At 37.3% G+C, this 21,570-nt stretch overlaps 1 protein-coding gene and 1 long non-coding RNA gene across 2 annotated transcripts; both read left to right on the plus strand.

The window, feature by feature from the left end:
* The first annotated feature begins 9,410 nt into the window (after positions 1-9,410).
* On the plus strand, positions 9,411-10,343 carry LOC133235914 (olfactory receptor 2G3-like). Its single transcript, XM_061397694.1, has one exon. The coding sequence runs from the start codon at positions 9,411-9,413 to the stop codon at positions 10,341-10,343; it is 933 nt and encodes a 310-aa protein (XP_061253678.1).
* A 412-nt stretch (positions 10,344-10,755) lies between these two features.
* Positions 10,756-13,600, plus strand: LOC133235915 (uncharacterized). The gene is made up of 2 exons (XR_009732693.1): positions 10,756-11,098; positions 13,240-13,600. It is a non-coding gene; the product is annotated as an uncharacterized LOC133235915 (long non-coding RNA).
* Positions 13,601-21,570: the final 7,970 nt, after the last annotated feature.

Consider the following 21,570-nt stretch of genomic DNA (forward strand, 5'->3'; position numbering starts at 1 on the left):
CCTCACATTGGTTAACTCTTTTCTCTGTGTGAGGTGAGAATGCTTATGATCTACTTTCAGCAACTTTCAAGTCTACAATACCATGTTATTAACTAAAGTCACCATGTCACACATTAGCTCCTCAGAACTTACTCTTATAACTGAAAATCTGTACCCTTTGACATACATTGCTCCATTTCGGAGAAGGCAAAGGCACCCTACTCCAGTACTCTTGCCTGGAAAATCCCATGGATAGAGGAGCCTGGTAGGCTGCAGTCCATGGGGTCGCTAGGAGTCAGACACGACTGAGTGACTTCACTTTCCCTTTTCACTTTCATGCATTGGAGAAGGAAATGGCGACCCACTCCAATGTTCTTGCCTGGAGAATCCCAGGGACGGGGGAGCCTGGTGGGCTGCCATCTCTGGGGTCGCAGAGAGTCGGACATGACTGAAGCTCCATTTACCCCTCCCCCTAGTCTCTGGAACCCACTATTCTAGTCTCTATTCTCTGTTTCTCTGTCTTTTTTTAATTCAGCACTTAAGTGATACAATATAGTACTTTCATACAGGTTGTAGCAAAAGGATCTCCTTTCTCATGGCTGCACCAGATAGATAGATAATCTCATTTTCCTTTATCCATTCTTCCACTGAAGAACATTTAGCTTATATCAAGATTTTAACTACTATCAAATGGAAGAAATATCTAGAGGAATATCTTTTACCTTTGGGAAAAAAGTTCAAGAACTTTCTTTCTGCCATGCTCTTTTCTGATTATTTTTGTGGTATGAAAAATGATTATATTTGGCAAAGATGCATAGAGGAAGGACTCCTGAAAGGGAATCTGGAGGAGAGACAAAGTGTGTGTTTAAAGTTGTTGAGTCAGTCAATGCTGGCTAATGTACCTGGAGGCCACTCAAGAGGGAGAGAGAGGTGGTGATAAAAGAAATTAAGAGGGGTTTCTTCCGTCGTCTGGGTCATCCTCCTTCTGCCTTATATCTTTGTCAGCATGCAGAAAAGAAGATGGGCAACATGATTTAAGCATGTTACAATTTCTTCACTGAAGTGAATATCACTGCCCAAAACCAATGAATTCAGTGGAAGTAAATAGTTCTTGAGCAGTAGTCCTTCGAAAAAATCAAATTAGAAAAAACTGAGAAGTACATAGAAGATAGATGTTCAAGACCTCAGGTATCTGTATCTCCAAGTTGCAAATTAACATGGAGTTTAGAGTGTCCAGAACAGGGCTTTCTCAAGGGAGAAGTGTAAAGGAAGGCATTCCTCAACTGGACATTTGCTTTATCTCCAGCCAGGCAATATCTTGGACAAACTCCATCACCTTCACCCCAGCCCCTCAAGTGTATGCATTCTTATATTCTTTTCTGTGGGTGAAGAAAAGAAAAAAAAAAGCAATGTCTCTGCTATTAGGCTTTAGTTACGTAATTGGATAAGTGAGACTTGTTTCTCATTTGTAATCAATTATCTTCATTAACAAATATAAATATTTTTCAACGTCAATAAATATTAACTGTAACAGCAGTGCCTGAGTAATACTTTGTTATAAGAATGCACCAAGTTATTTGAATAAGTTCCATATTTTTAGTCATTAAATATGTTTATAATTTTACCATAAGTTAAAAATTTCTGTGATGAAATTTTTTATAATAAAATATGTGCTTTATAATATGTTCTCATAATATTACATATTTACTTTACAAATATAACATTGCTATATTTAAATGAGTTGAAAAAAAATCATATTTCTCATAAGGTCAGTGCCTAAGAGTTCCTTCACTCATTCCAATTCAGTGATTATTTTTGTCATGTGATCCGAAATGGCAGCCCACTCCAGTATTCTTGCCTGGAGAATCCCATGGATGGAGGAGCCTGGTAGGCTACAGTCCATGGGGTTGTAAAGAGTTGGACATGACTGAGTGACTTCACTTTCACTTTCAATCTGCTAAGCAAAAATTGTACACATCACCATGGTTTTTGATTTGCCTATGAAAAGCTCCCAGATACTAAGTTTATGCAAGTTTTCATCTATAGTTTTTTCCATTATCCAAGTAAATTCATACTCTGCAGTAAAATCTTTACATATTTAATCCTTTTATGTATATTTTCATTAAGTTGGTTAGCCAGAGATCTAATATTCGATCATCATTGACCCCTTAAATAATGTATTAGTTCCTCACTGATTTGACATACCGAATATTTTGTAATTGTTATCGTCTTTGAATATTAATGATTAAGAGGAAATATATTCAATTACACACATACAATGGAATATCAGCCAGAAAAAGGAACAAATTTGAGTCAGTTGTAGTGAAATGGATGAACCTAGAGCTTGTTTTACAGAGTGAAGTACGTCAGAAAAAGAAAAACAAATATCATATGTTAACTCATATATATAGACTCTAGAAAAATTGTAATGATGAACCTGTTTACAGAGAAGAAAGGGAGATGGTACATAGAGAATAGACTTGTAGACACAGCAGGGGAAGGAGAGAGTAGGACGAACTGAGAAAGTAACATTGACATATATACACTACTATGCGTGAAATAGATAGCTAGTGGAAAGCTGCTGTATAACACAGACGGCCCGGCTGGTGCTCTGTGATAACCTAGAGGGGTAGGATAGGTGGCAGGGAGGGAGACTTTAGAGGGAGGGGAAATATTTATAATAATGGCTGATTTACATTGTCGTATGGCAGAAACCAACACATTATAAAGCAATTATCCTCCAATTAAAAAAAATGTATTGAAGTGAATTATTCAGAAACACTTTCTGAGAGTTGAACTACTATTAATATATATTAGAATAATAAGCTGTTTATCAGGTAGTCAGAGTTTAGTGCTAGAGAAAGCATCTGTAGATTTGTTGGCATTGGCCTTTTTCTTCAATATTGATAAATTATTCTCGGCACGTAAAGAATCTTAAGTGTAGTCGATAATTTTCCAAAAGGCATTTGTGGCATTAAGTGAGATTGTGAAAGTGAAGTGAAAGTTGCTCAGTCATGTCTGACTCTTTGCAACCCCATGGACTATGGGAATTCTCCAGGCCAAGATACTGGAGTGGATAGCCTTTCCCTTCTCCAGGGGATCTTCCCCAACCCAGGGATTGAATCGGGGTCTCCCACATTGCAGGTGGATTCTTTACCAGTTGAACCACAAGGGAAGCCCAAGAATACTGGGTAGCCTATCCCTTCTCCAGTGGATTTTCCTGACCCAGGAATCGAACCAGGGTCTCCTGCATTGCATGCAGATTCTTTACCAACTGAAATATCAGGGAAGCCCTTAAGTGAGATTCAGTTTTATATAATGAATGTCTCAGTGTAATCTATAATATCATACATATCAGTAATTGAGTTCTTGAGCCTCATTCAAAAGAACAGTCAATATTTTCAACATTCAGAATTAGTCTTTCTCAAGCAGCATTTCAAGGAAGAAAGAAACATTGATTAGTCCCAGTACCCTCCAATTATTATAATGGTGTGTAAATCTAACTTAAAAATTCATTGCTTTGGAGTAAGGCATTATCTACTGTGGAAATTTGTAAGACTATTTCATAGAAAATAGATTTTGTCAACCAGAACATGATTAGAATTGGACTAAATATTTCCTAAGAAGTATACTTTCTGGAAAAGAAGAGTGTACAAAGTCCAGAGTGTGGGGCCAGTTACAAATAGTTTTGGATCTTTTGCAATAGGGAGACTTTAATGCATAAGTGGGTTACACAAGTGATGGGGTAGCTGGAAAACCAAACAATGAAATGAGAGTTGAACTTGAGACTAGAAATACCTGGCAGCTGTTCCCACCGCTGGACTTGAAGAAGCAAAAGAAGCCAAAGGCCCAGGATAACCTGGTGGAAGCAGGGACAATGGTAAGCTTGCCAACAGAACTAGAACCAAAAGAGGAGATGGCCACCCCACCCTGAAAAGCCTCCTACAGCACAGTGGAAGGCAGAATTACCCTGGCTTCTCTTTTCTCTTCATTCTGCTCTCCTGCCAGTCCGTGTCTCCCATGTGAAAGCCAGTCAATATGGGAGCCTGGAGGAAGTAGCCTTCAGAGCCCAGTCTTCCTGTAATACAGAACAGTGAAGAAAAGGGACAATGAAAGAATTTGAGGGCAAACAAACCCAGGACCAGCACACCTAGCAAATATTTTTATCCCTTTTTGGCACTACATTTTGACACTTTGTCACTACAGTTGAAAGAAAAGTTTATAGAAGGAAAATTACAACATAGTCTACACATCAGTTGTTTCTAATGTTTACTATTATGTAAGCGTTAGTCGCTAAGACATATCGGACTCTTTGAGACCCCATGGACTGTAGCCCACTGAGCACCTCTGTCCATGAGATTCTCCAGGCAAGAATACTGGAGTGGGTTGCCATTCCCTTCTCCAGGGGATCTTTCCAACCCAGGGACTGAACCCAGATCTCCTGCATTGCAGGCAGATTCTTTACCATCTGAGCCACCAGAGAGCCCAACCTCATCAGAAATGTTTACAGACAATCCCAATACGTGAACACTAATTTTCAAATTAGATGTATATATTTATATCTTATATTTTATCCGTATATTTATAATTTTTGTAAACTATAAATTGTACCTGAACGTATTATTTTACACAAAACCTGATATACACCATCTACTTAAGAGACAACTATAGAATAACATTGGCAATACTTTAAGAAGTGATAATACTGCTGTCTGTAGAACATAATTCCTTTTTGACACAAAGGCTTTTCTAAAATAAATTTATTCATTTTAATTGGAGGCTAATTACTTCACAATATTATAGTGGTTTTGCCATGCATTGCCATGAATCAGCCACAGGTGTACATGTGTTCCCCATCCTGAATCCCTCTCCCACCTCCCTCCCTATCCCATCCCTCTGGGTCATCCCAGTGCACCAGCCCAGAGCACCCTGTCCCATGCATTGAACCTGGACTGGCGATCCGTTTCACATATGATAATATACATGTTTCAATGCCATTATCTCAAATCATCCCATCCTCATCCTCTCCCACCGAGTCCAAAAGACTGTTCTACAAATCAGTGTCTCTTTTTCTCTCTCGCATACAGGGTTATCGTTACCATCTTTCTAAATTCCATATATATGTGTTAGTATACTGTATTGGTGTTTTTCTTTCTGGCTTACTTCACTCTGTACAATAGGCTCCAGTTTCATCCACCTCATTAGAACCGATTCAAATGTATTCTTTTTAATAGCTGAGTAATATTCCATTGTGTATATGTACCACAGTTTTCTTATCCATTCATCTGCTGATGGGCATCTAGGTTGCTTCCATGTCTTGGCTACTATAAACAGTGCTGTGATGAATATTGGGGTACATGTGTCTCTTTCATTCTGGTTTCCTTGTTGTGTATGCCCAGCAATGGGATTGCTGGGTTGTATGGCAGTTCTATTTTCAGTTTTTCAAGGAATCTCCACACTGTTCTCCATTGTGGCTATACCAGTTTGCATTTCCACCGACAGTGTAGGAGGGTTCCCTTTTCTCCACACTCTCTCCAGCATTTATTGCTTGTAGAGTTTTGGATAGCAGCCATTCTGACTGGCGTGAAATACCTCATTGTGGTTCTGATTTGCATTTCTTCGATAATGAGTGATATTGAGCATATTTTCATGTGTTTGTTAGCCATCTGTATGTCTTCCTTGGAGAAACGTCTGTTTAGCTCTTTGGCCCATTTTTTGATTGGGTTGTTTGTTTTTCTGGAATTGAGCTGCAGGAGTTGCTTGTATCGATAATGAGTGATATTGAGCATATTTTCATGTGTTTGTTAGCCATCTGTATGTCTTCCTTGGAGAAACGTCTGTTTAGCTCTTTGGCCCATTTTTTGATTGGGTTGTTTGTTTTTCTGGAATTGAGCTGCAGGAGTTGCTTGTATATTTTTGAGATTAATTCTTTGTCTGTTGCTTCATTTGCTATTATTTTCTCCCATTCTAAAGGCTGTCTTTTCACCTTGCTTAGAGTTTCCTTTGTTGTGCAAAAGCTTTTAAGTTTAATTAGGTCCCATTTGTTTATTTTTGCATTTATTTCCAATACTCTGGGAGGTGGGTCATAGAGGATCCTGCTGTGATGTATGTCAGATGTTTTGCCTATGTTTTCTTCTAGGATTTTATAGTTTCTGGTCTTACATTTAGATCTTCAATCCATTTTGAATTTATTTTTGTGTATGCTGTTAGAAAGTGTTCTAGTTCCATTCTTTTACAAGTGATTGACCAGTTTTCCACAAAGGCTTTATTTTTAACCATTCCTTAACAGATTCTGTGGCATGCACGTGTACAAAACTGAGGTTCTCTCACAAAAACTTTAATGAATTAAAATTTTAATGAGGAATGAATGAGAAGTTTAGGTTAACAGAAAAACACTACTATATAGTACTATAAAGTAAATTTAAAAGGCTATTGAATACCAGTCCCTCTAGGGCACATGGACTGATATTAAATAGCTGGTGATAATCTATAATGGAAAAGAATATTGAAAGTATGTAGATGTACATATATATTATATATGGGGCTTCCCAGGGTGGCTCAGCTGTAAATAATCTGCCTACCAATATAGGAGACATGAGTTCAATCTTTGGATCAGGAAGATCCCCTGGAGAAGGAAATGGCAACCCACTCCAGTATTCTTGCCTGGAAAATCCCATGGACAGAGGAGGCTGGTGGACATCAGTCCATGAAGTCACAAAAGAGCTGGACATGACTTAACAATGAAACATCATAAATCATATATAAATATATATTAAAAATACAAGAATATATAAACTATATATGGATAAACTTGGATCAATTACACCTGAAATTAACACATTGTAACTCAACTATACTTCAGTAAAAAATCTTTTAAGGTACTGTCTAAATAATATTCACACAATGTTACCTAGCTATATTTAATAGTATGTAATAGAATGTAGGTGAAAGACCTTAACAGGCTCTGCAAACTTTATTATGTGTAGAACTAAAGGATGTTCTCACAGACTGGAAGTCCATTGTTCCTTTCTATCTGGTATCCAGTATACTATGACAACATGAAAGTATCTGTTTTGAATACCTTTACAGCAAAATTCCTGTGTACATGCATGCGTGTGTTACAAGGTATTCTGCAATTGATTATCTTCCACTGACAACAGAAGCACAAGTCTCTGTGGCTCTTCTCTCTCCTGAGAGGGGCCTGTCTCCCTCTCTAATATAGTTATGGGAAGTTACCTGAGAAGAAAAACTCAAGAAATTGGTGCTGAACAAACAAGCTAACCACAATCCATCTGAAGAGAGCTTCAGATTAGAGGGTTTTGTGATTACAGGAGCATGAGATAACAGGAGAGACTGAGTTTACTACCCACATGGGGTTCATCCACTGCCTGTCCTAGATCAGTGATCATGATTGAACTTTTCATCAAAACCCCCATCAAGAACCTCTACCCTGGATTGCCATTCTTTCCAGAAGGTAGAACTTAATCTCTGTTGTTTTGGGAAAAAAGGAAAGTATATGTGCTCGCTTTGGCAGCACATATACTCAAAAAAAAAAAAAGGGCAGAAAAAAGCAAAATTCATTTTAAAAGTTGAAGAAATCTAGAGCTACTTGCCTTCAGCAGTGAATGGAAGTAGTTTTTAAAATGTGCAACCCAACATTGACTGATGATGAATAATTGACTACCCTCTCCTCTTTGTAGATGTAAAGCCCTGTATTCTCACCTTGATTAACAACAGGAATATGAAAGAGAGAACAGGTTCAGTGTGGTCTGTTTGAAAAATATTGGTTATTCTTGCAACATAAATGCACAAGGAAAAAAATTGTGAAAATGTAGAATTACATCAAGCCAAATGAGGCCACTCATGTGCTGACTTTTTTCCAGGAGTCATTGAATATTTCAACAATACAGTTATTTTATTCTTTACTGAGTAGCAGAATCAAAGTTAGCCAGATAAGGTCAATGTCAATTTTAGTGCATCTAGTGTTAATTTTAATTCAGGGTTTTTATTTTCCCACTAAAATGCATGGGCAGATAGACAGATGCTAACCAATGTGATCACCAGGGTCAGTTACTTTCTTTTGCTCTAATTCTGGAAAAGCAATCATACTCTACTCAAAATTCATGATGGTTTTGTCTTAGCAAAAATTCAAAATTTAGCTGATTTTATCTTGGATGTAAATAAGCCACTTATTCTCTCTAAACTGGACTATGTAATAATTGCCTGAGAGTCATTGTAATGGCCACGAGTTCTTAAAAGTAAGTTTTATTTTCTAGTGGATTTATTTAAGGGAAAATCAGAAATTTTCAATGGAGGGTTTATTGTTGTTTTTTATGACTTTGTTTTTAAGGAATTTGTTTAGATTTGATATCACAAGTAAATGACTGAAACCATTTTGGAGATCTCTGAACTGACATTCAGAACCACAAATGTGCATAACTATATCTCTTAATCTTTGCAAGTTAATAGTTAAAAAGACACGGGTAAGTTCTACATAATTTACTTTTAACAGAGTCAACACATTGTACTAGGTGGCTGAATTCATATACTCTTGTAATAAAATGACATTAAAGTATGTGAACTGAGGGGTTACTAGGGGCAAGAGTTTGCTGTTTTAGGGACTGTAAAGTAGATTTTTCTAGAGAGTAGTATTTACTCTCTAGAAAGTAAATACTAGAAAGTATTACTCTCTAGAAAGTTGTCAGACTAGTGATTCAATTAGGGAGATCACAGAAGTTTCCTTAACACTATTATCAGGTTAATAATTATTTGCTTCACAGAAAAAAAATGAATAATAATAATAACCATTTCTAACACTTGCAATGTGAAAATTCTAACTCTTCTTGTCTTTAGGTCTCCAGAGCTGTGTACCTTGGTAGACTCTTGCTCTCTCAATGTATTTTTCAACTTATCTTTTATATCTATTATCATGTATCCATATGTGTAACCATCATCTTTCTTTCAATTTCTTTGGTTTTCACACTATGCATATAAATGGCCTGTATATATATATATATATCTATTTAATATAAATTTATTTGTTTTAATTGGAGGTTAATTACTTTACAATATTATATTGGTTTTGCCATACATCAACATGGGAGAATGGCACTGGCCTGTATATTTTATCTTCAGAGAATTGGGGATACATTTCAAACCTGCTTTTGTATATGTTCTAAATCTATTCTATATTTATATATATATTTTTAAGCACAGGATGTTTTCATGACATATATTTCTATCTGTATAACAAGTCAACACGTTACATTTTTTATTTTGCACAATTTTATTTTGCCTGTTATTTCTTTATATAAAAATCAGTGTCAAAATATTCACTTTACTCAGTTATTTTCCCACTGATTTTAATTTCTGATTTTCTTCCCATAGGAAGAAAATAGGAATGACCAAGAATGGTGACTCACAATTAAGCAATGAAAGGAACAAATGCTAGCACTCTGGCAGGTTTCATCCTACTGGGCTTTTCTGACCAGCCCCACCTGGAGATGGTTCTCCTTCTCGTGGTCTCTATCATATACATTCTGACACTGATGGGGAACACAGCGATCATACTGGTCTCATACTTTAACCCCAAACTCCACACACCCATGTATTTCTTCCTCTCCAATCTCTCCTTCCTGGACCTCTGTTTCACCACCAGTGTTGTCCCACAAATGCTTTGGAATCTCAAGGGGCCTGACAAGACCATTAGCTACACTGGCTGTGTGATCCAGCTGTACGTTGCTTTGGGGCTGGGCTCCACGGAGTGTGTCCTGCTGACTATTATGGCCTATGACCGCTTCAGTGCCATCTGTCGACCCCTCCACTATGGAGTGATCATGCACCCAAAGCTCCTCCAGCAGCTAGCAGCTCTGGCCTGGATCAGTGGCTTTGTGGAGTCCACGGTTCAGACCATCCTTGTTTTCCAATTGCCTCTCTGCAGCCATCACATGGTGGATGACTTCATGTGTGAGGAGCCTGCCCTGATTAAGATTGCCTGTGTGAACACAACCTTCCTGGAAAATGAGCTCTCCATAGCTTGTGTCCTCTATGTGGTGATACCTCTGGGGCTTATTCTGGTCTCCTACGGCTGCATTGTTAGGAATGTGCTGAAGATAAAATCCACTGAAGGCAGGAGGAAAGCATTTGGGACTTGTGGGTCCCACCTAATTGTTGTGGTTTTGTTTTTTGGGACTCTAGCTTCCATTTACATTCAACCCAAGAGCAAATACACACAGAATTACAGCAAATTCCTCACCCTCTTCTACACTGTAGTGACACCCTCACTTAATCCTTTGATCTACACCTTGAGAAACAAAGAAGCTAAGTGGGCGCTAAGAAGGTTGCTGGGAAGAGACCCAAGTTAGGGAGAAATGTGAAATATCCTCACACAATCCCTCAGATAGTAAGGACTTTTAGCATCATCTAATTTTGGTTTTTCCTTTTGTTTGTAAAGATCACAGCTAAATCTCCTGAATAAAATGGTATGAAATTTTCTTTCAGAGACACCCTGAAGCTGCCTACTGTAAATCCTCATATTCCTTTCCAGAAATGTTATGTCTCTTTTTTCTTTTGGCTGTTTTCTAAAGATTCTATGAATAAATAAATATTTATAGTGGTGCATATGTATATGTATTATAATTTTATAAATCCTGGAGTTATTGCTTTAGAGATTAACTAATAGCAGGGTGGATATGTTCATGACAGATCTATTTTCTCATCACAGAAGAAATCACCTGGGTCATAGAGATAGAACTTTCTGAGAACTTTCTATTGTTCTCCAGATCTCTCATTCAGTAGTTCCACAGTCCATAACTGTTCTGTCCATTGTTTACATACAAGCATAAAGGTCCACTGGAAAACCTACAATTACCTAACAGGTTTTCTTTTGGAGGGGATTATTGATTCTTGTTCATTTACCAGAGGCATCTGGGACTAAGTACATCCAGAGATTTTTCTGATCTCTTCCACCCACAGAGAAGCTTCCAAGAGATATGAGCCATGAGACTGAGTATTTCTCATTTATAAATCTCTTGTCCTCACACAATGGCTCTCAATCTCTTTTGATCAATTCTTTAACTCTCTATCTGGAATCTAAGAAAATATGCATTAGAATTTTAAAGTATTGTCATTTAATCTAAATATCTATATTTGTCACAATATATAGATTTCTTTACTAAAACATGTCTTTGGCCTCCTATATGTTATTCACTTTTATGGATATCATAACTTTAGAAAATAATTCTCTTCATATTGAATATAAAGCTTTACCTATTCTAATAACATACTTTAAAATCTTGGTAATATGTTCAGTTTAAAAATATTGACCTAATTTTACCCATATCCACATGGTTATTTGCTTATAAAATATTATCAGTAGTTTATTGGCTTTAATTCTAGAGCCTGCTTAGATATACGCGCAACATGCTATGGTTTTATAAATGTCATCTGCTTTTTTTCTTAAATGGGGATTTCTCTGGTGGTCCACTGGTTAAGACTGCATGCTTCCAAAGCAGGAGGCATGGTTTGATCCCTGGTTGGGGAACTAATTCCACAGATGCTGTGAGCTGCTGCCAAAAAATTAATTCTTTTAACAGAGATTAAATCCTAGTAATCATTTTAAGAAAGATAAATAATTCTATCTGGATATATTAAATTGAATAAATTAGTAAAGAAAAGCAACTATATTGGAGAAGAAAATAAATGATCTAGTTAGGAGGCATGATAAGGTTAACAGGTGGCATTTAAGTAAACTTTCTATATCTCTGTTCATAAGATAAAATTTTATTGGCATTAATAATTAAAACTGGTTATATTCAAATCAAATTACTTCACTGATTGATTAGGACAGGTAAATGCTTACTAAGCACTAAGATTACCCAAATCATTTAAAATCTTATAATTTTAATTATACAATAAAATTTTAAAAGCTATTGAAAATGATATCCTTATGCCCACACTGGGATAGAACTTTAATACTTTCCATGTATTCTTTCTGTATGTAGTAGAGTAATTTAAAAAATAAGACAAATCTATAAGAAGATGCACTGTAAAGAATACAGAAAAGACATACCAGGTGAATTTTAGCCAACAAAGAAGACCGGCATGATCTTACTAGTATCAAACAGGGTAGCCTTTAAGGGATGAACTATTATTAGGTATAAGGGGAGACACTGCATAATGTAAACTATTTAGTTAACTTGAGAGCTATAATAATCTTTAATTATGATGCTTTCTACCAAATGACTTTAAAATATGAAGCAAAACCTAACATATAAAAAAGGAAATAGGCAAATTCACAGCCAGAATTGAATGGATAACTGGTAGAAAAGATATACAAACATAAATGAATAAGGATATAGAAAATATAAAGAGCACAGCAAAAATTACAAAATTAATATAGTGAAAACACTGAAGGCATGAAGACATACAAAATTTTTTAGGCACACACAGGACATTAATAAAACATTGGCATATATTGAATAATAAATTAATACATTTCAGAAGTTTAAAAGCATAAGAGCATTTTGTCTAGAAAAAAATCAAACAAGGCCAGAAATGAGTAACAAGTGAACAAAAGATTAGTGCTTTTAATGTGTAAAAATTTCTAATATGGAAAATGGATATAATATAATTTAAAATAAACCCACATACACAATGGAGTATTACTCAGCCATTAAAAAGAATACATTTGAATTATTCTAATGAGGTGGATGAAACTGGAGCCTATTATACAGAGTGAAGTGAGCCAGAAAGAAAAACACCAATACAGTATACTAACGCATATATATGGAATTTAGAAAGATGGTAACGATAACCCTGTATGCGAGACAGCAAAAGAGACACAGATGTATAGAACAGTCTTTTGGACTCTGTGGGAGAGTGAGGGGGGGATGATTTGGGAGAATGGCATTAAAACATGTATAATATCATATAAGAAACAAATTGCCAGTCCAGGTTCGATGCAGGATACAGGAAACTTGGGGCTGGTGCCCTGGCATGACCCAGAGGGATGCTATGGGGAGGGAGGTGGGAAGGGGGTTCAGGATGGGGAATACGTGTACACCTGTGGCGGATACATGTTGATGTATGGCAAAACCAACACAATATTGTAAAGTAAATAATAATAATAATAAAAATAAAATAATATAAACTCATGTATTTTAACAAGCACTTTAAAATTATCAGTATTGTGCCAACTTTGTTTCATCTATTTAGTCAACAAAACTTTCCTGCCTAACTTCTCCTTTTCCCTCTGCACAGGTTTGCCATGGCAAGTTCTGAAATTGCGCTTATCAACCTAGAGGCACAGAAGAACATGCACAAGGTGGAAAGCAGGGACTCAGCTCAACCAAATCGCCACTGCAAGGTCTCAGACGGGAGCAGGCTGAAGCTCAGGAAACACAGAATCTTTACATGTAAATCAAGTGTCACTCGACAGTGGGCATTTTATTTACTAATGTGAAAATACTTTATTACTAAAAGTGGACACATTTACCATTTGTAAATGACCAAAAAGGTTATAACACACTCTGAAGTTTTAAACCAGGACCAAGGAAAGAACTGCTACATGGTACAGGCACGATGAATAAAGGAATAAAGATATTGTTGTGTTTTACCCACACTCCATGAGTAGTCTCATCATTAATATATCAGTGGGTAAACATGGGCTGAGTTATGCTGGGTGCCAGGTACTCTGCCAAGTATGTTACATGTGGTAACTCACATATCACCTACCACCCTAGGAACCTGAAACTGTCATTCCACTCACTATTGATTTGAAAACTACCTTCTAGAAGTTCAACAAATTGCCCAAGGAATTAGAATCTAAGTTGATCTGAATCTGGAGTCTATGATCTTATCTAATATGAAATACTCTCCTTGGGATCATAGGAAGTCCAACTTCCTTAGCATAATATATATCACTCCCTTTGTGATATGGTACTTTAAAAAATCTTTCAACTGTATTTCTTGTCATTTTCTATTACACTCACGCTCCGCTAGATATAATAGAATAGTTTAATTCCTTAAAAGATCTGTTTCTCATACTTTCATTAATTAGATCATGAAAGACACATTTGTGAAAGATGAGATTTAAGTTGGATTTTGAAAAGTATATGGTGTTCAGTTCAATTCAGTTCAGTTCAGTCACTCAGTCGTGTCTGACTCTTTGCGACCCCACGAATCGCAGCACGCCAGGCCTCCCTGTCCATCACCAACTCCTGGGGTTCACTCACTCACATCCATCGAGTCAGTGATGCCATCCAGCCATCTTATCCTCTGTCGTCCCCTTCTCCTCCTGCCCCCAATCCCTCCCAGCATCAGAGTCTTTTCCAATGAGTCAACTCTTCACATGAGGTGGCCAAAGTACTGGAGTTTCAGCTTTAGCACCATTCCTTCCAAAGAAATCCCAAGGCTGATCTCCTTCAGAATGGACTGGTTGGATCTCTTTGCAGTCCAAGGGACTCTTAAGAGTCTTTCACAACACCACAGTTCAAAAGCATCAATTCTTTGGCACTCAGCTTTCTTCACAGTCCAACTCTCACATCCATAGATGACCACAGGAAAAACCATAGCCTTGACTAGACGGACCTTTGTTGGCAAAGTAATGTTTCTTCTTTTCAATATGCTGTCTAGGTTGGTCATAATTTTCTTCCAAGGAGTAAGCGTCTTTTAATTTCATGGCTGCAGTCACCATCTGCAGTGATTTTGGAGCCCCCAAAATAAAGTCTGACACTGTTTCCACTGTTTCCCCATCTATTTCCCATGAAGTGATGGGACCAGATGCCATGATCTTAGTTTTCTGAATGTTGAGTTTTTAGCCAAATTTTTTACTCTCCTCTTTCACCTTCATCAAAGAGGCTTTTTAGTTCCTCTTCACTTTCTGCCATAAGGGTGGTGTCATCTGCATAACTGAGGTTATTGACATTTCTCTCGGCAATCTTGATTCCAGCTTATGGTTTTTCCAGCCCAGCATTTCTCATGATGTACTCTGCATAGAAGGTAAATAAGCAGGGTGACAATATACAGCCTTGACATACTCCTTTTCCTATTTGGAACCAGTCTGTTGTTCCATGTCCAGTTCTAACTGTTGCTTCCTGATCTGCATATAGGTTTCTCAAGAGGCAGGTCAGGTGGTCTGGTATTCCCATCTCTTTCAGAATTTTCCACAGTTTATTGTGATCCACACAGTCAAAGGATTTGGCATAGTCAATAAAGCAGAAACAGATGGTTTTCTGGAACTTTCTTGTTTTTTCAATGATCCAGTGGATGTGGCAATTTGGTCTCTGGTTCCTCTGCCTTTTCTAAAACCAGGTTGAACATCAGGAAGTTCATGGTTCAATATTGCTGAAGCCTGGCTTGGAGAATTTTGAGCATTACTTTACTAGCATGTGAGATGAGTGCAATTGTGCGGTAGTTTGAGCATTCTTTGGCATTGCCTTTCTTTGGGATTGGAATGAAAACTGACCTTTTCCAGTCCTGTGGCCACTGCTGAGTTTTCCAAATTTGCTGGCATATTGAGTGCAGCACTTTCACAGCATCATCTTTCAAGATTTGAAATAGCTCAAATGGAATGCCATCACCTCCACTAGCTTTGTTCATAGTGATGCTTTCTAAGGCCCACTTGATTTCACATTCCAGGATGTCTGGCTCTAGGTCAGTGATCACACCAAAGTGATTATCTGGGTCATAAAGGTCTTTTTTGTACAGTTCTTCTGTGTATTCTTGCCACCTCTTCTTAATATCTTTTGTTTCTGTTAGGTCCATACTATTTCTGTCCTTTATTGAGCCCATCTTTGCATGAAATGTCCCCTTGATATCTCTAATTTTCTTGAAGTGGTCTCTAGTCTTTCCCATTCTGTTGTTTTCCTCTATTTCTTTGCATTGATCACTGAGGAAGGCTTTCTTATCTCTTCTTGCTATTCTTTGGAACTCTGCATTCAGATGCTTATATCTTTCCTTTTCTCCTTTGCTTTTCACTTCTCTTCTTTTCACAGCTATTTGTAAGGCCTCCTCAGACAGCCATTTTTCTTTTTTGCATTTCTTTTCCATGGGGATGGTCTTAATCCCTGTCTCCTGTACAAGGTCATGAACCTCAGTCCATAGTTCATCAGGCACTCTATCTATCAGATCTAGACCCTTAAATCTATTTCTCACTTCCACTGTATAATCATAAGGGATTTGACTTAGGTCATACCTGAATGGTCTAGTGGTTTTCCCTACATTCTTCAATTTCTTGGCAATAAGGAGTTCATGGTCTGAGCCACAGTCAGCTCCTGGTCTTGTTTTTGCTGACTGTATAGAGCTTCTCCATCTTTGGCTGCAAAGAATATAATCAATCTGATTTCGGTGTTGACCATCTGGTGATGTCCATGTGTCGAGTCTTCTCTTGTGTTGTTGGAAGAGGGTGTTTGCTATGACCAGTGCATTTTCTTGGCAAAACTCCATTAGTCTTTGTCCTGCTTCATTTCGTATACCAAGGCCAAATTTGCCCGTTACGCCAGGTGTTTCTTGACTTCCTACTTTTGCATTCCAGTCCCCTATAATGAAAACGACATCTTATTTGGGTGTTAGTTTTAAAAGGTCTTGTAGGTCTTCATAAAACCGTTCTACTTCAACCATTCAACCGTATATGGTGTAATTTCCATAAATTTAATGAAAGGAAAAAATATTCAGAAACAGTTGGTGTCTACTGATTGAATATAAGATGAATGTCATGAAAGACAGGAGTAAGAATATGGAGAATCAAATTTTGTGCTATTTAGACTTTTACTTGATGTTAAAAAAGAAACAATATAACAAAGAAATATTAATAACTTTAGATACACAGATGACACAACCCTTATGGCAGAAAGCAAAGAACTAAAGAGTCTTTTGATGAAATTGAAAGAGGGGAGTCAAAAAATTGACCGAAAACTCAACATTTCAGAAAACTAACATCATGGCATCAGGCCCATCACTTCATGGCAGATAGGTGGGGAAACAATGAAAACAGTGACAGACTTTATTTTCTTGGGCTCCAAAATCATTACTGACAGCGGCTGCAATCATGAAATGAAAAGATGCTTGCCCCTTGGAAGAAAAGCTATGACCAACCTAGACAACATTTTAAAAAGCAGAAACATTACTTGCTGACAAATGTCTGTTTAGTCAAGCTCTGGCTTATCCGGTGGTCATGTACGATGTGAGAGTTGGACTGTAAAGAAAGCTGAGTGCAGAAGAATTGATGCTTTTGAACTGTGGTGTTGGGAAAGTCTTGACAGTCCCTTGGACTGCAAGAAAATCTAACCAGTTAATCCTAAAGGAAATCAGTCCCGAATATTCATTGGAAGGACTGATGCTGAAGTTGAAACTTCCAATATGGCCACCTGATGTGAAGAACTGACTTTGGAAAAGACCCTGATGCTGGGAAATATTGAAGGCAGGAGGAGACGGGGACAACAGGGGATGAGATGGTTGGATAGTCAACTCGATGGACATGAGTTTGAGCAGACTTCACGTGTTGTAGATGGAAGGGAGGCCTGGCGTGCTACAGTCCATGGGCTTGCAAAGAGTCAGACATAACTGAGCGACCAAACTGAGCTGAACTGAACTGAAAAAAGAAACAAAGTGCCCCAAGTGGAGTCAGCTGTTCTCAGACCACTTCAGCAAACCAAGACCAAGTACCTAAGTTAAATACAACCTCTCCAAGCAATGTAGTCTTAATCAGTCTGCAATTTTCTAGTCAGCACCAGTAAGGTAACCTGACACATAGACCCAGACCGTTCCTCACACACAGGTGACCTAAGCCTGAAAGAATCCACTCTTTTCCCTTCAGCATATAAATTCCTCCTGTTTTGTACAGCTCTTCTCTACTTGATAAATGGGATGCTGCCCAATTCATGACTCATTCAATGAAACCAAATAGATCTTCAGAATTACTAGGTTGAATTTTTGCATAGACAACTGCAGTATCTGAACTTTATTTTCAAATTATATGCATGTATTATTCTACACATATATCCACTTAAAAATAAACTGCACCCAGTGAATCATTTCACACAAAGCAGGATGTACACTATGTGTTTTAAAAGCAACTATAAAAAAATGCCAAATCTTCAAGAAGTAATAACAATGCTATGTGTGTAGCATAAATCTTTTCTGATATAAAAACTTTATTTTTAGCCACTTCTAAGAAGAGGTCATGAATTTGCAATACTTTTATTTTATACTCCCCTTTTATACTAGATACTAGACTTTTATACTAGATACTAGACTTTTATACTAGATACTAGACACTACTTCTTCCCCAAAATTTCCTATTACCCAGAAGTCTGTAGATCTATTCTTGGATCTTCATTAATTGTGTGTAAACTTCAAGTACATATTTCCAGATACATGCATGTCTCCATACTATGTTCAAAACTGAGTTTAACTAATAAAAATTGTAATGAATTTCAACAAATAAATCTTTTAAGGTACTATCTATATAACATTGACAATTTTGCACATGTGTGTTTAGAAGGTGGTGTGCAATTGATTGTCTTTCAGCAGCAACAGAAGCACAGTCTCCATGGCTCTTCTCTCTCCAGGGAATGTCTTCCTCTCTAATATAATGGTAGGAAGTTGTCTGGGAAGAACTCCAGAGGTGTGTGCAGAGGAAGCAAGCTAAGCACCATCCATCTGAAGAGACTTGAACCATGAGATTACAGGAAAATGGGGGCCAACAAACTGCACACATGGGGTTCCTCCACTGCTTATCCTAGATCTGTGATCATAAATGACCTTCTCATCAAAATCCCCAAGAATCTCCACAGCTGGATTGTCATTCTTCCTGGAAAGTAGTACTTTGCTGTTTAGGTGTGGGAAGAAAAAGAAAATCCATTTTAAAAGTTGAAGAAATCCAGAACTACTTGCCTTTAGCAACGAACAAAAGCAGTTTTTCATGTATAAACTGACTAGACTCTTAATTATGGAATACTTCCCAGCTTCGTCTCTTTGCAGATATAAGTCCTTTTATCCTCATCCTGATTAAGAACAGAAATGTGAAAGGGAGCGAGACCAGTTTCAGTGTAGTGTCTGCTTGGAAATAGTTGGTTTTTCTTGTAACACAAATACACAAGAAAATATTATTACATTGTAGAGTTACATCAAGTAAAGTGAGGCCACTCACATGCTGTCTTTTCCCCAGGAGATGTTGGATCTTTCAAAAGCACAGTTGTTTTACACTTTACTGAATAATAGAGGAAGTTTAGCCAGGTAAGGTCAATGTCAATTTTGGTGCATCATAACACTCACGGTTTTAATTATACCACCAAAATGCATGGACAGATAGAAACATGGTAACCAATGTGACCACCAAGATCAGTTTCTTTTTTTTGCTATAATTCTGGAAATAGTTATCATTCTGTATGCAGAACACATGAGAGTTTTGTCTTGGCCAAAATTTCAAATGCAACTGATTATTACTATGGATGCCAAAGAAAATAAGCCACTTATTCTCTCTAAACTGGATGTGCAATAATTGCCTGAGAGGTGCTTATAAAGGTGAAGGATTCTTAGAAGTAAGTTTAATTTTCTTGCTAGGATAAAGGGAAATCAGTAATTGTCATTGGATGGCTTTGTTGTTTATTCATTTGTTTTTAAGCAACTTGTTTAAATTCAATCTCCAAGATAAATGATGGTTCCTGTTTGAAGACTTCAAAATTGACCATTCGGAAGTACAAATTTTCATACCTGTATTTCTTAATCTTTGCAAGTTAATAGTAAAGACACTGATAAATCAAAATAACTTACTTGATGGAAGGTCACTGGATTGCATTAGTGGCTGAATTCATGAACTCTTGTAATAAAACTACATTAAAGCATGTGAACTATTCATGTCATATAGGGTAGAGATTGCTTATTGGGGATTGTAAATAGAATTTCCTGGATAGTATATTCCTAAAATAGCAGACCTGTGATTCAAATGAGGAGATTTCAGAAGTTCTCATTCAAACTTAATAGATCAGTAAATATTTGCTTCACAGAAAAACAATGAATATTAACAATAATTATCTCTAACACTTCAATTTTGAAAATTCTAACAATTCCTATTTTGTCCATTATTCAAATTCTATATGCCTTGTTTCTCAGCCTCTTGCTCATCAATGTATTTTTCAATATTTTTCTTTTATATCTATCATCTATCCTGTACGAATATGTATAACAATCATCTTACCTTCCATTTCTTTGGTTTTTCACACTATGCACATTGACAGCCCATGTATTTTGTTTTCAGAGAATTTGAGATACTTCTCACATCTGTTCAGAGTTATGCTCTAATGTATATCCTCAGTTCAGTTCAGTTCAGTCAATCAGTCATGTCAGATTTTTTTGAAACCATGGACTGCAGCACGCCAGGTTTCCCTGTCCATCACCAACTCCCAGAGCTTGCTCAAACTCATGTCCATCGAGTCAGTAATGCCATCCAACCATCTCATCCTCCTTCGTCCCCTTTCCTTATGCCTTCAATCTTTCCCAGCTTCAGGGTCTTTTCCAATGAGTCAGTTCTTCACATCAAGTGTCCAGAGTATTGGAGTTTCAGCTTTAGCATCAGCCCTTCCAATGAATATTCAGGACTGATTTCCTTTAGGATTGACTGATTTGATCTCCTTGCTGTCCAAGGGACTCTCAAGAGTCTTCTCCAACACCACAATTCAAAAGCATTAATTCTTTGGTGCTCAGTAGTCTTTATAGTCCAACTCTCACACCCACACATGACTACTGGAAAAACCACAGCTTTATGGGCCTTTGTTGGTAAAGTAATGTCTCTGCTTTTTATTATGCTGTCTAGGTTGGTCATAGCTTTTCTTCCAAGGAGTAAGTGTCTTTTAATTGACCATCTGCAGTGATTTTGGAGCCCAGAAAAATAGTCTCTCACTATTTCCATTGTTTCCATATCTATTTGCCATGAAGTGATGGGACTGGATGCCATAATCTTAATTTTACGAATATTAAGTTTTAGCCAACTTTTTCATTCTCCTCTTTCACTTTCTCCCATAAGGGTGGTGTCATCTGCATATCTGAGGTTATTGATATTTCTGCCAGCAATCTTGATTCCAGCTTGTGCTTCACCCAGCCCAGCATTCCACATGATGTACTCTTCATATAATTTAAATAAGCAGGGTGACAATATACAGCCTTGTTCCAAATATACATTTGGAACAGACTGGTTCCAAATCCTTTCCCGATTTGGAACCAGTCTGTTGTTCCATGTCCACTTCTAAATTGCTTCTTGACCTGAAAACAGATTTCTCAGGAGGCAGGTCAGGTGTGCTGGTATTCCCATCTCTTTAAGAATTTCCACACTTTTGTGTTGTGATCCACACAGCCAAACACTTTGGCGTAGTCAATAAAGCAAAAGTAGATGTTTTCTTGCTTTTTCAGTGATCCAGCAGATGCTGGTAATTTGATCTCTGGTTTCTCTGCCTTTTCTAAATCCAGCTTGTAGATCTATGTCAATTCTATGTTTACATATATCCTTGCAGTGAACTTGGTGTTTTCAGACTCTGTGTTTCTTTATACAGCAAGACAACTTGTTATACCATTTATTTTTGTGTAATTTTACTCTTA

Source organism: Bos javanicus, chromosome 23 (genome assembly GCF_032452875.1).
Source record: "Bos javanicus breed banteng chromosome 23, ARS-OSU_banteng_1.0, whole genome shotgun sequence".
Taxonomy (NCBI): Eukaryota; Metazoa; Chordata; class Mammalia; order Artiodactyla; family Bovidae; genus Bos; species Bos javanicus.